The sequence below is a fragment of the Babylonia areolata genome, chromosome 16 (assembly GCF_041734735.1).
Source record: "Babylonia areolata isolate BAREFJ2019XMU chromosome 16, ASM4173473v1, whole genome shotgun sequence".
In the NCBI taxonomy this organism is placed as follows: domain Eukaryota; kingdom Metazoa; phylum Mollusca; class Gastropoda; order Neogastropoda; family Buccinidae; genus Babylonia; species Babylonia areolata.
The window spans coordinates 13,746,551-13,759,944 of record NC_134891.1 but is presented as its reverse complement, the minus strand read 5'-3'; the positions used below and the strand labels follow the sequence as shown (position 1 = coordinate 13,759,944).

The 13,394-nt window shown below is 38.4% G+C and overlaps 1 protein-coding gene across 1 annotated transcript in view; it reads right to left on the bottom strand.

The window, feature by feature from the left end:
- Positions 1 to 13,394, bottom strand: part of LOC143290762 (uncharacterized) — a 120,732-nt gene that overhangs the window by 92,307 nt on the left and 15,031 nt on the right. Inside the window, exon 5 of the mRNA XM_076600274.1 lies at positions 2,270 to 2,397. Within this exon, the coding sequence (XP_076456389.1) occupies positions 2,270 to 2,397 (128 nt within the window). The remainder of the gene's footprint in view (positions 1 to 2,269; positions 2,398 to 13,394) is intronic.

Here is a 13,394-nt window from a genome sequence, read left to right as displayed (position 1 = left end):
CCCGTATCGAACCTTGCTTTTTTAGTAAAAAATTACTGGTAAAAAATGTTCTCTCTCAGCTTTCAAACAACCTCAGCATATAGATCTGCCCATGGCATAATAACAGTTTTGTTGAAAATGACCTTTTACTGTCTGTTGATGAAGGCAACTCTGTCTGTCTGTGCTGTAATTGCTCGATCTTATGGCTGCACTTGACACAATAGACCACAGTATGCTGCTTTCCAGACTTGAACATGTATTTGATATACCAACAGTTCTGAATTGGTTTTCTTCATACCTGTTCAACTGTTTCCAGATTATTTCTGTTAACTTTCAATCTGATTCAACCCTGATCTCTTACAGTGTGCCACAAGGCCCTGTCCAAGGCCCTGTTGTGTTGTCGTGTTGGTTATGTATACTACTTCTCTTTCTGATGTCATTTCCGGTCATTATGTTCTTCACCACTCTGTTGCTGATGATACTCAACAACAGAAGTCTGCAGAACCTTGCCAAATAGACAGTCATTGCAAGTGTGCACTATTGATTTTAAATCCTCTGTGTGTGTGTGTGTGTGTGTGTGTGTGTGTGTGTGTGTGTGAGCAAGTGAGTTGGATGAGTTGTCATGATGTCTGTTTAAATTTTGTGTAAACTGATTTATTCTATTATTTCATCATTTATCAGTGTGTGTCCATACATGTAAAGTGCTTTGAGCTTTATTTGAGAAAAAGCACTCAATAAGTGTTTATCAACTGAAAAATTATTGTTACAATTACTCACTACCTCTCTGACCTCCTTAAGTGTACGTTCCAGCTTGCCATCTTTGCTCTGCTTCTGATGCCAAGCTTTCAAAAACCCCTATTCTAAAAAAAACAAAAACAAAAAACAAAAACAAAAAAAACCCAGAGTCAAAGGTCTTTTTCTTTCCAGGCTCCATCATTGTGGAACAATCTACCAGAAAACGTACGTCATTCTGTCTCACTAAAATCTTTTAAGTCTGATCTGAAAACACATCTTTTCCAACAGCAGTAACACCAGTTTTTTGTTTTTGTTTTTTGCTTTTTTCCTGATCTTGGTGTGATTTTGTTTTGGGTGCATGTTTTGTTGTGGAGAGGCTGTGTGTGGCGGGGTGCTCATGAGCGTCCGTGCGTTTGTGTGTGTGTGTGCGTGCCTGAGTGCAATTTGCAAGGATGCATTTTCTGGAGGGCGCCATGGGTGGGTCGGTGGTTTCCAATGTTCAGTTGTGCAAGCGTTTTCTGGCACGTGCTTCCATGTCTGGGGTGTGAGGAAGGTGTGGGTGGAGAGGAGTACTGATGGGGAGGAGGGGAGTGAGGAACGAAATGTAAAGTGCTTTGAGCAGTATTTCTGGAGAAATGCACTGTATAAATGTCCATTATTATTATTATCATTAATTACTACATTTTTTATTTGTACATAAATGTTTTTGTATATAAATGTAGTATCAATGAAGCAAAGCCAACATTACAAATGTTCATAAAAATCTGAAACAGGCATAACTCTGTAATATACAGGCATCAGAATACCCCTCAAGTCCAATCCTATGAAGAAGGCAGGGATCCAGGGGCCATGCAGGCACTGGTGGGGTAAAGGGGCAATGCACCTTTGGGGGTCAGGGGAAGCTGAAGAGAAATTATTAATCTGACAGTATTAAAGGCCCATCCTGAGAACATTCCACAGGCCATAGTGCTTCTCCTCTTTTCCCTTTTCACCAAAAGTGAATATTTTGAGCACCATGACCACTGCCATTCATTGCTGCAAATGCTGTCATTATATGCATCCAAATCTCAGCAGATGATGGAAGGCATGATAGAAATTAAATACTAATTAAGATGGCACTGACACTTGTTTGCATGAAGTGTGCAAAAACAGAATGAGCCAATGAAGAATACCATATATATATGTGCAAAAACCGAACAAGCAGTTTAAGAATACCATTTGAGAATAAGATCGCACTCCACAAAAAAACTGAATCTGTGGCTGCCTGAGCCAGAACCGCAGTTGGTGGTCCCTCATTCCTCTGAAATATGTGGATCCACATACCATTCTGATGCCTGAAAAAAAAATGTGCAGAAATGGGCACCATACACTAAGTTATAATGATAATAGAATCAATATTTTTATGAACATGTATTGTTCTGACTACATTATGTTGACATGGATTGTCAGTATTCAGATCAGTATGTTTTTTCCTCCAAATGGACAAATTATATTAATTTTGTACCTGTAAACCTTTGCTGAATGAAAATGTTGAAAAAAAACATCACAGACTTACATTTTTTCCTGTTGCCGGCGCTGAGATTCCATCTCTTTCTGTAGCCGTTTCTGTTCCAGTTCCTCTTGTCTCTTCAGCTGCTGTTGCATTAGTCGTTCTCTCTTCTGCTTCATGTCACTCTCCTTTACCTGCCAGTATCCCTTTCACTGCTAATACATTCTGCTGTCCTGTATGCGGAGAACTTTTTTTTTTTAATGGAAAAACAATGCTTGTAATCTTAGGTCAGTCATATCTCCCATACTATTGAAGTGAATACTGTAGAAACAATATATATATATATATATATATATATATATATATATATATATGGCCATGCCGCATTCCTACAATCAACATTCAAAAACAAAAGTCTTCGAACATAATGCAATGTAAACACAACACAACACAACACAACATACAGCACTACACGCACAGAGACATGCACACACATCCGCGCACTTAACGTGCTCGATAAATGTGTTAAGAATACACACATACTGAGAGAGAGACAGAGAGAGAGAGAGAGAGAGAGAGAGAGGCAGACAGACTGAGAATCAGAGAGAGACAGAGACAGAAAGAACAGGTCACAGTGCATCTTCCCCTTTCACTCACTGTCACACATCCTCACATACTTCAGCACCACCCCATACCTGGAAGGAACAAGGGAGTGAATTCTTCTTGCGTTGCAGACAACTTTGGAGAGTGGCCTGCCCCTGGTTAGCAACCACAACAGGAATCAACAGCTCTACAAATATTCAGTCTTTTCTCTGTTTTTTATTTAGTTGTATTTAGTGTCTTCGGTGTGTTAGCTTACCTCTGGATTTCAGGATCAATGTCCTCAGTTAGCGCGGTGATCTTGGTGGGAGCTTACTGTAAATATACATCTAATGCGTTGTGCTGTGTCTCTTGGGTAAATCACTGTACCGGCAACCATCCCTTGGAATTTACAGGGCACTTCAACCGGGATTCCTACACTTTGTTTTGTGCTCTGGGGAATTTTTCATAGATTTTCAGTGGTACCTTTATCTTTTTTAGATTATTTTAAAAAAAGATACATGTTTTTGGGGTGTTTTTTCTCTTTTTTTATTTTTATTTATTTTTCTTTTAAACAGAGATCCAATGATGAAGTAAAAACATTATGTTACATGATCTAAAGATGACATTTTTTTGGATTTCGTCATTCTTGTGATGGAATTTCGTATCGGAAAAGACAGTCCTTATTTGACAGTGACAACCCCTACCAAACAAGTTCATTTAAAATATTGTCAGTCATCATTTGTGCCCAATTTTGTCAATACAGAAAATCAGTTTCATGTTCTCATAAAGGACTCCAAAAACAATTCTTTAAATTTAAAACTAAAACATTTATATCTGCACTATCATACAAAAGTGACTTTCAGCTGTTGGAGAAGTTATATCCATTTCAAAATTAAAGAGTGGTAGTTTTCATGTCAAATGTAAAAATGAAAGACAATACAAAAAACTTCTGCAGACACAGACAGTTACTGGCATTCCAGTTATAAAGCCTCAGGTGAAAACAGATGGAATCGTTCTCCATGAACATTGACTTTCTTGTGGCTCTACCTATTGTGAATGCTTGTCAAAAGATAACATTGAAGAATGGAAAAATAGCAACTGTAATTACTTTCAGACTGCAAAGTCTTCCAGAAACAAGAGAGGCAAGGCCTTCAAGACTCACTTGTGATACACTTAAAAAAAAAAAAATTAATTGTTAAAATGTGTTCTGTATTTGTTATCATAAAGCTTCGGGTTAAAAGAAAAAAAAAAAAAAAGTCCTAACGGCAGATTCGAACTCCGCGTGTTCAGGTGAGAAGAAACTGTCTTACCCATTACACTATCGTGGCTCCTTAACTGACGTTCAAAAATATAAATATAACGCTGTTTAAATCATATTATTCTGGTGTTTTTTTGTTGTTTTGTTGTTGTTGTTGTTATTGTTGTTGATGTTGTTGTTACAGATTTGTTTTGCCTTGTTATAGTCTCTTTTGTTTTATTTTGTCTTATCTTTCTCTCTGTAGTGGAAGATGCTACTGTTCATTGTATATTGTTTGTTTCATACTATTCTCTGTATTGTATACATGTTTTTGGAAAATTAAAAAAAAGTTAAAAAAAAAAAAAAATTCTGGTGTATCTTGGGAATTCAAAAAATCTTTAAGGGCAATTAAAATTTCTTTTTAAGTCCACGGTAATGGAGACGTGGCTATCACCGCAATCACACTGCAACATTTAGCCGTTTTCTCTGGATCTAGATAGATGTACAAGTTTCAGTTAGTTACACCCGGTTCACATGGTCGATTCAATTTCTCTTTTATGTTCATTCTAGTTTTATAGTTTTAAAGCTGATATGAAAATTTAGTATTTTGTTAAACTAATAACACGTAGAGCCAAGTACAAGTATTTCTAAACGTCTTATGAAGTGAAAAGGACTTCATTTTGAGAAAAGTCAAGACTGGAAATGTTTACGTTTCATCAATTCAAGGGTATTAACTCTCATGGTTTATTATTTTTAACTGTGAATTCCGACTGATTCTGTGGATATTTTTATGGCAGTTTGGGGCATAATCAAGTAAGTGATGAGGCGTTCACAAATCTTTCTCTGAATAAATATTTAACGGTCTCCTTCTCCAACTTTCCATCACATGTTATCGTGTATTGTCGATTGAATATAGGATTGAACAGGCAGGTCAACAACTTGAAACAAAATGGCGTCGTTCGCGTTCGCAAAGAATATAAGCATGCGCTTTGAATGTGTATAAATAGGTGTGCACAGCTGATTTTTGCCCATGACCTTCTGGGCTCAGCCAATAGATCTATAAAGTCCACTTGTCGTACTGATTTTAGTATTTTCCGAAAAAGACCACTTGGGCGAATGAACATAGTGAAAGCCCTGTACACTGAGAGTAAAACACACAAGCTTTTTATGTACTGAGCATAATTTCAAAATGTAATTCCTAATTTGGTGTCAACTGACAAAGTATTTACAGACAAAATGGCAATGTTAAAGTTTACCATGAACACACAGACACACACAGACAACCGAACACCGGGTTAAAACATAGACTCACTTTGTTTACACAAGTGAGTCAAAAATTACAATGGACAATATTCCTCATAACATTGTCCCATATTGTGCACCTGTGAGAAAATGCATGAAATGTCAAGAACTCCATCATACCAAAACATTTTGTCACTCCAAGTTAACATGGTGCAGCAGATGTGGTCAACAGTCTCATACTCATTGGGAACATGGTATCGAAAAGTATTTTTGTCATAACTGTAAAGGTGACCACTCTGCTGCATTCCATGGATGTCCTGCAAAAGTTCTGGCACGAAAAGCTAACAAAATAAAATCTAAAACTTATATTTCTTTTCAAGAGGCACTTGGACTGGCCCAAAATGAAGTGTCTCCGAAACCTTGTCACTGTGGCACGAAGAAAACATATGCTGAAGCCACTCATTTTACACCAAGTCTTCACAACACAGACTGAAACTGTAAAGTATTCTTGCGTTTCAACACAAACTGATAAGAAAAATAGGGTCAGTTTCTTGGAAGACCACCTGTCTAAATCGTCGCTGCGGTCATCTGATGATCAACGTGGCGACCACCCATCCACATTGTCGGTGCGGTCGGCTGGTGGTCAACGTGGCGACCACCCGTCCACATTGTCGTTGCGGTTGTCTGGTGGTCAACATGGCGACCACCAATCAACATCATCATTGCGGTCGTCTGGTGGTCAACATGGCGACCACCCGTCCACATCGTCGTTGCGGTTGGCTGGTGGTCAATGTGGCGACCACCAATCAACATCATCGTTGCGGTCGTCTGGTGGTCAACATTGCCACCACCCATCCACATCGTCGTTGCGATCGTCTGGTGGTCAACGTGGCAACCACCAATCAACATTGTCGTTGCGGTCATCTGGTGGTCAACGTGGCGACCACCCATCCACATCATCGTTGCGGTCGGCTGGTGGTCAATGTGGTGACCACCCATCCACATCGTTGTTGCGGTCGGCTGGTGGCCAACGTGACGACCACCAATCAACATCGTCGTTGCGATCTTCTGGTGGTCAGCGTGGCGACCACAAAATAACATCGTCGTTGCGGTCATCTGGTGGTCAACGTGGCAACCACCCGCCTACATTGTCGATGCGGTCGTCTGGTGGTCAATGTGGCGACCACCCATCTACATCGTCGTTGCGGTCGTCTGGTGGTCAACGTGACGACCATCAATCAACATCATCGTTGCGATCTTCTGGTGGTCAGCGTGGCGACCACCAAATAACATCATCGTTGCAGTCGTCTGGTGGTCAACGTGGCAACCACCTGCCTACATTGTCGTTGCGGTCGTCTGGTGGTCAACATGGTGACCACCCGTCTACATCGTCGTTGCGGTCGTCTGATGGTCAACGTGGGGACCACCCATCCATATCGTCGTTTCAGTCGTCTGGTGGTCTACGTGGCGTCCACCCACTAACATCGTTGTTGCAGTCGTCTGGTGGTCAACGTGGCGACCACCTGCCTACATTGTCGTTGCGGTCGTCTGGTGGTCAACATGGTGACCACCCGTCTACATCGTCGTTGCGGTCATCTGGTGGTCAACGTGGGGACCACCCATCCATATCGTCGTTTCAGTCGTCTGGTGGTCTACGTGGCGACAACCCACCAACATCGTCGTTGCGGTCGTCTGGTGGTCTACATGGCAACCACCCACCAACATCGTCGTTGCGGTCGTCTGGGTGGTCTACGTGGCGTCCACCCACTAACATCATTGTTGCAGTCGTCTGGTGGTCTACGTGGCGACCACCCGCCAACATTGTCATTGTGGTCGGCTGGCGGTCAACATGTCAATCATCAGTCAACATCATCAGCTGGTGGTAGGCATGGCAACAATTCATCAACATCGTCGGAGCAGTCGGTTGGACTTGGAGGTAGACGCGACAACCTTCCATCATCATCATCAGTGCAGGCAGCTGGTGGTCAGTGTGGCAACGATATCCTAACATATTAACTGTTTAGTTTGTAAGCAAAAGCTAATGACCTTTTGTATTCAAATGAAAATGTGATTTATGGCGAAAACAAATAAGAAAAATATTAAATGTGAAATTTCTTTCATGCAATGGAATTGCAGATCCTTTGCTTCTAATCTAGATTATTTACATGAATATCTTGGTCAAAATAACCATCAATTTTTACTTTTCCAGTCCTTAAATGTAACTAAAGGTAAATTACCTTCTTTCAAAGGATACTAGTTTCCTCCTTTGTATCACACAGACTGTTCTGAAAGGGTTACCATGGCATTGTATGTCCAATGTGGTCTTAATTATGAGTTCATTGCTTCCCCTGTCCCCGAAGATATTATTGATGTTTCAGCTACAGGTGCCAAGATTAAGATAAATGATTTAGTCATAAATTTCCTTTGTTAATTTTAAAAATGGTCCTTCTGATTCAAGCTCAAACTGGCTTCTGAATTTAGTAAAAGAAAATGAACAATGGGTTGTTGGTGGAGACTTCAACGCCCATGCTCCCTTTTGGGAAAAAAATTGTCAGTCGATCACTAATTCTCGTCTCGTTGGAAATCTAGTAGAGTCCTCTCTATATCTTTTAAATGATGACAGTGTAACAAGAATTCCTGATGTAACAAGCCACAAGGCTACATCAATTGATTTGACACTTGTTACATCAGACTTAGCAACAGTTAGTACCTGGGTTGTAGAAGATGATGTACTAGGCAGTGATCATTTACCAATTATTCTTAAACTTCATAAAAAATCTAAATCTAAAAATGTAAGTAATGATGCAATTCTAAAGTTCTACTATGAACAGGCTGATTGGGAAAAATATCAATCCTTTCTTTCAAGCCAAAACTTAGATAAAATTGAGGATTTAGACGTTGATATATTTTATGAAAAATTTACTAAAACAATCATTGAAGCAGCAATTCCAAAAAGAACACCCGCCAGAAAAGGAAAGCATAGTGGTAATATTTGGTGGAATCAAGCATGTGCACAGGCTGTTGAACTTAATAAGAAGACTTTTAAACAATGGTTAAAGGATAGTAAGGAATTAAAAAATGATAAGAACACAGAGATTGACAAGCAAAGACTAAAGGACAGGGTGGAGCAATCCCATGAAGAGATGAGGAAAGCCAAAAATCATTGCAACAGAGTTGTTGCTCAAGTCAAAAGACAATATTGGTCTAATTATTGTATTCAAGAAGTTTCAGATTACAAAGATACAAAGAAGGTATGGAAGAAAATTAAGGATATGAAAAATGGGATATCTTTCCAAGAATATCCTATTAAAGTTAATGGGAAATGTTTCCCTACCTCTTTAGAAAAAGCAGAAACTTTTGCAGATATGTTTGCCAAAACATGCAATGATGATGGATTAACACCCGAACAGCTGGCTATCAGAATTAATAGTGAATCAAATGAACAATATAAGGAACCAGCTCCTAATAATGACATACTTATAAATGCTCCACTAACTTCTAAAGAAGTTGAAGATGCAACTGCATCATTTGGAAATTTTAAAAAAGTAGCTGTAGGTTATGATGGTATTTTGTACACCATGATCAGTCATCTTCCTAAAGAATTGTGCAAGCTTCTTCACACACTTTATGAGAAATGTTGGGAAACAGGTAAAACACCTTGTATATGGAAAAAAAGCTATCATTACTCCCATACTTAAATCAGCTAAACCACTATCAGACACATCGAGTTACAGACCCATATTCCTAACATCGCACATCGGAAAAATCTTGGAGAAAATTATACTGATGAGGCTAACATATTATTGTGATAAAAATAGAATTATTCCCGGATTCAGAAAGGGCAGATCTACTTTTGATCACCTAGTTAAACTAACAACAAACATAAAACAACAGTTTTCAAATAGAGTGTTTTGGCCACATTCTTTGATGTACAAAAAGCTTATGACCGCATTTGGCATGCCAGACTACTGTGCTGAGCTACAGAACATTGGGTTAAGTGGCAATGTATACAGGTATATAAAATCTCTTTTGACAGAAAGAAGCATCATCACTAAAGCTGGGCAATCATTGTCGTCTTCAAGATCAATTAACATGGGTATTCCACAAGGTTCTTTAATTTCCCCACTTCTGTTCAACATAATGTTATATGATTTGCCAAAATATTTGTCATAATCTATAAATCTCGCCCAATACGCTGATGATATAGCAGTTTGGATGAACTTAACTTTGCGAAAGAAAACGGGCCTGCATTATATCAATCACATTAACAATTTATATCAATCAGAACATGCACAATTAAACATTTATATGAAAGATAATGGATAACAGTTTTCAACTGAAAAGACACACATGATACTTTTTAATAATGGTGCTGCCCCGCAAAAATTACCAACTTTTCATCTTGATGGAAGAGAACTCTTCTACAAATCTGAGGTCGAATTCCTTGGTGTTTATTTTACTCCAATGCTAAATTGGAAGAAACATCTAGAAAACATGAGATCAAAAGCAATGAAAAGCTTAAATTTTCTTAAAATCGTTAGTAAACAACCTTGGGGTCAAGATTCAAAAACACTTATTCATCTCGCTACTGCACTGGTAAGATCTAGATTGACGTATGGACAGGGGGTATTTTTCTCTGCTCTGAATGTTGTCCTTAAAAAAATGCAAAGCCTAGATAGCAAAGCCATAAAGTTGGCCTTAGGTGTTCCGTTTCATACGAACACATTACAGTCGTATAGAGCTGCAGGTATACTACCTCTTACTGAATTAAGAAAGCTAACATCGGCAAAATATGTAATTAGAATTTTTAGAGCAAATGCTACAGAAAATTCTGTCAAAACTGAGATTAATATACGGTCTGAGAAGCTTTTTTCAAAACAAGCAAAACAGAACAGAAATCTCGAAACTATTTCTACATACGTGTCAGATACTATTAATCAATCAAATGTTGATCCACAAAATGTTGCTCCGATTATGAGCACTTCACCAGTTCCATTATGGGAATTAACGGGAGCAGCTTTTGACATTCAATATTGTGACATTAAGAAAGATGAAAATCCCAATATTCTAGCTTCTCGAGTCAAATCACACTTGTCTGAAACATACCCCCACCACTTGAAAATATATACAGATGGTTCTGTTCTAGAAAATCAGTTTGCTGGTTCTGGATATGCAATTCCTGCTTTGAAAATTGGAAAGTCATATCATATTGGAAAGGGCTTCTCAATTTTTACAGCTGAATTAATTGCCGTCCTTATGGCATTAACATATCTAATTGATCTGTCCCTAAACTTGATTAATGTTTTATTTTGTGTTGATTCAAAATCAGTTCTGCAGTCTATCAAATCAGGTTGTACGAACATTAATTATAACATCATTTTTAAAATAAGATTTCTGATTCGCTGTATTCAAATGAGAGGAACTAATATTGAAATGTGCTGGATTCCCTCACACTGTGGGCTTTTCTCTAATTAACGTGCAGAGCATCTTGCAAAGCTTGGAGCTAAAAACGCTTTAAATGCAGTTGAACTTCCTCATCGTTTATCATCATCTGAAATGTGTAATATTGTTGAAAGAAATATGCAAAATTCCTTTCTGTCTTTAGAAGTTAACACTTCTGCCTTATTAAATGCTAAAAGAACTGGCAGGGCTGTTAAGAGCATGGCATTTAGGTTATTACTAAATGCCCCATACACAAAATATTGTGAAAATATTGAATGCATTTGCAAGGAACATTTAACAGTAGAGCACATTTTAACCCGCTGTTTAGTAATGAAACCTTTTTTGCCTCCAGAAATTACTGAACACGTGTTACCTGTTTCAAATGTTAACATTTTTTGGAAAAAGTTATATATTTCAAACTGTTCTTTATTAAAGTTAGCTAGTTATGTGTTAAATAGTCCAGTTGGTTGTTTATTGTAGGTCACCACATGAATGTCTTTTCAAATAATAATCTACAAAATTAGTGCATACAATATTTGATTATTGATTTTTTTTTTCCTAATCCCGCTTTCCCCGTCTCGCCTCTCACACACACCCTTCCAGTATTATGTTTTTTCTTTCTCCAATCACTGACACTCACCCTCTCCATTTTAGATTTTGTACTTTATCTTTTCCACATTCTGTTCTCTCTCTCTCTCTCTCTTCCTTTCTTAGTCCCCTCACCCCCCCCCCATCCCCCCTCCACCTCAACCGCCCCCCTTTTTATTCAAATATACAGAAATGTCGATTTCTAATTAATAATAACAATCATCATTATGATAGAAATGATAATAATCCACATAATAATAATAATATCATTTATTTTCAGTCTAATATCATCATCTTAGATGAACAGACTATAAAGAAATAAACAAACGAACAGACAACTTTTTACCATGCTGCATGAAAGAAAGTGGATTTGGGTGTACAGCGTATGTCAACACAGGATAAGCACATGTGTGTCCAATAATGTGCGGTGTCAACAGCACATAACAATAAGTTAGAATAACCCACTAACTTGTGTCCTTTAATTTTGAAGTCAGTGAGGAAAAAGGGTTATGAAAAGCTAACAAGTCAAGCTTCTGTGTGTATCTATGGATGGATTTCTCACAAACTGTTAATCAATTTCAAAGTTTAATGCAGAATGCACCAAATGGATGTTAAATTATTCCTTTTGACACTGACCTTAGTTCACAGTAAACTGAACAGTCATCAACAACCGATCAGTAAATTTGCATTATTTATAAAGATTCATACATGATGTATCATTGCCAACAACATATAAGGTCGCTTATTTCTGAGAATGTATAATGTTCTTGCTTGTGCACAAATAAAGGTGAATTAAAAAAAACAACTTGAATATACTCTTTCAAAGACTTTACAAATAATGACACATTCATCAGTTCATTTAAATTAATAATGCAGCCTAGGAGAATCTGGCTTCCAAGCAAAAGTCCTTGCCATAGAGATTGGTGCAAGAGGGTTTGTGAGCACACCTGCCTACAGCCTCATTAAACAGCTGTCAATTTCTGCAAAGAGAGGACACAGGCTCTCAAGGCAATGACAGAAGCAGCAGGAAAGATTCCAGCTGGATCTGGTCGAGGAGATATGAAAGTAAACTTCATAAGGATTAAATTTCCCTACTCAAACTAGGTGTACGATAACTCAGTGGCTAAAACGTCTACCAGAAAAGGTGACTCAGTCCTGAAGTGGCGACCACCCTGGAGGAGTGAGTTCGAAGCTGCTGAGGACCAGGAAAAGAAAAGAAAAAGAAAAAAGGTGGCAATACAAGGGCATCCAGGAGTGTGGCCCGGCCCCCTTAGAGTGTAAGGAGTTAAGGGCTGAAACACTTGACTGAGGGGGGCTTCTTCTCTGAAGACAGTGAACTGCCCAGCTCTCCCTAAGGTTTCTTATCACTATAATGGACTCCTGTGATGTATATTCTGGTTAATGAGAATTCAAGTACAACATTATTTGTTGTTTAACAGGACAGCTTAACTGATGTGCTTGCCATGTTTTAATGCAGGGATGAGGAAGGGAGGATATCACATGCCTAAAATTAACCAAAACTTTCCTAGAAGATTGCTTCCCTTAGTTCCTCCAGAAACTGGCCAACTGTACCAGCTTAAAAAATAAATGAAAAAGAAATCTTAGACATCTGATCCAGTGGAGTAACAGAGTTCAAGGTCTTCACATACTTAAACCAGTGAATTGGCCAGTTTCTTTCACCAAGGGTGACTAATAGAAACAGGCAATGCAACATTGCCAAGTATCATAAACAAAGCTGATAGGATCGTGTGAAACAAGCTGTCTGTTCATGCACCAATGGCTAGTGAAGCCTATAATTAATGTAACATAATGTCTGCACTGTAATCAGAATGCAGGGGCCATCTAAAACGTTTTGTAGAAGTGGTTCCATCACTTGGTGAAACAATTCCAAACTCTTGGACTGGCACTGTAAGCCAGGATCTGATGATAATCTGTCCTTAAGATTTAGAAATAGTTCACATATATTCAAAAACATTAATTCATTAAATTCTGGCTGATTCCCTTCAGTGTCCCATGATGGAAAATTCAGTAAGTTCTGGAGTGCTGGAAAAAACCCAAAGATGAATATCTATGTCATCATCATAGTAGGAATTTTCCTAC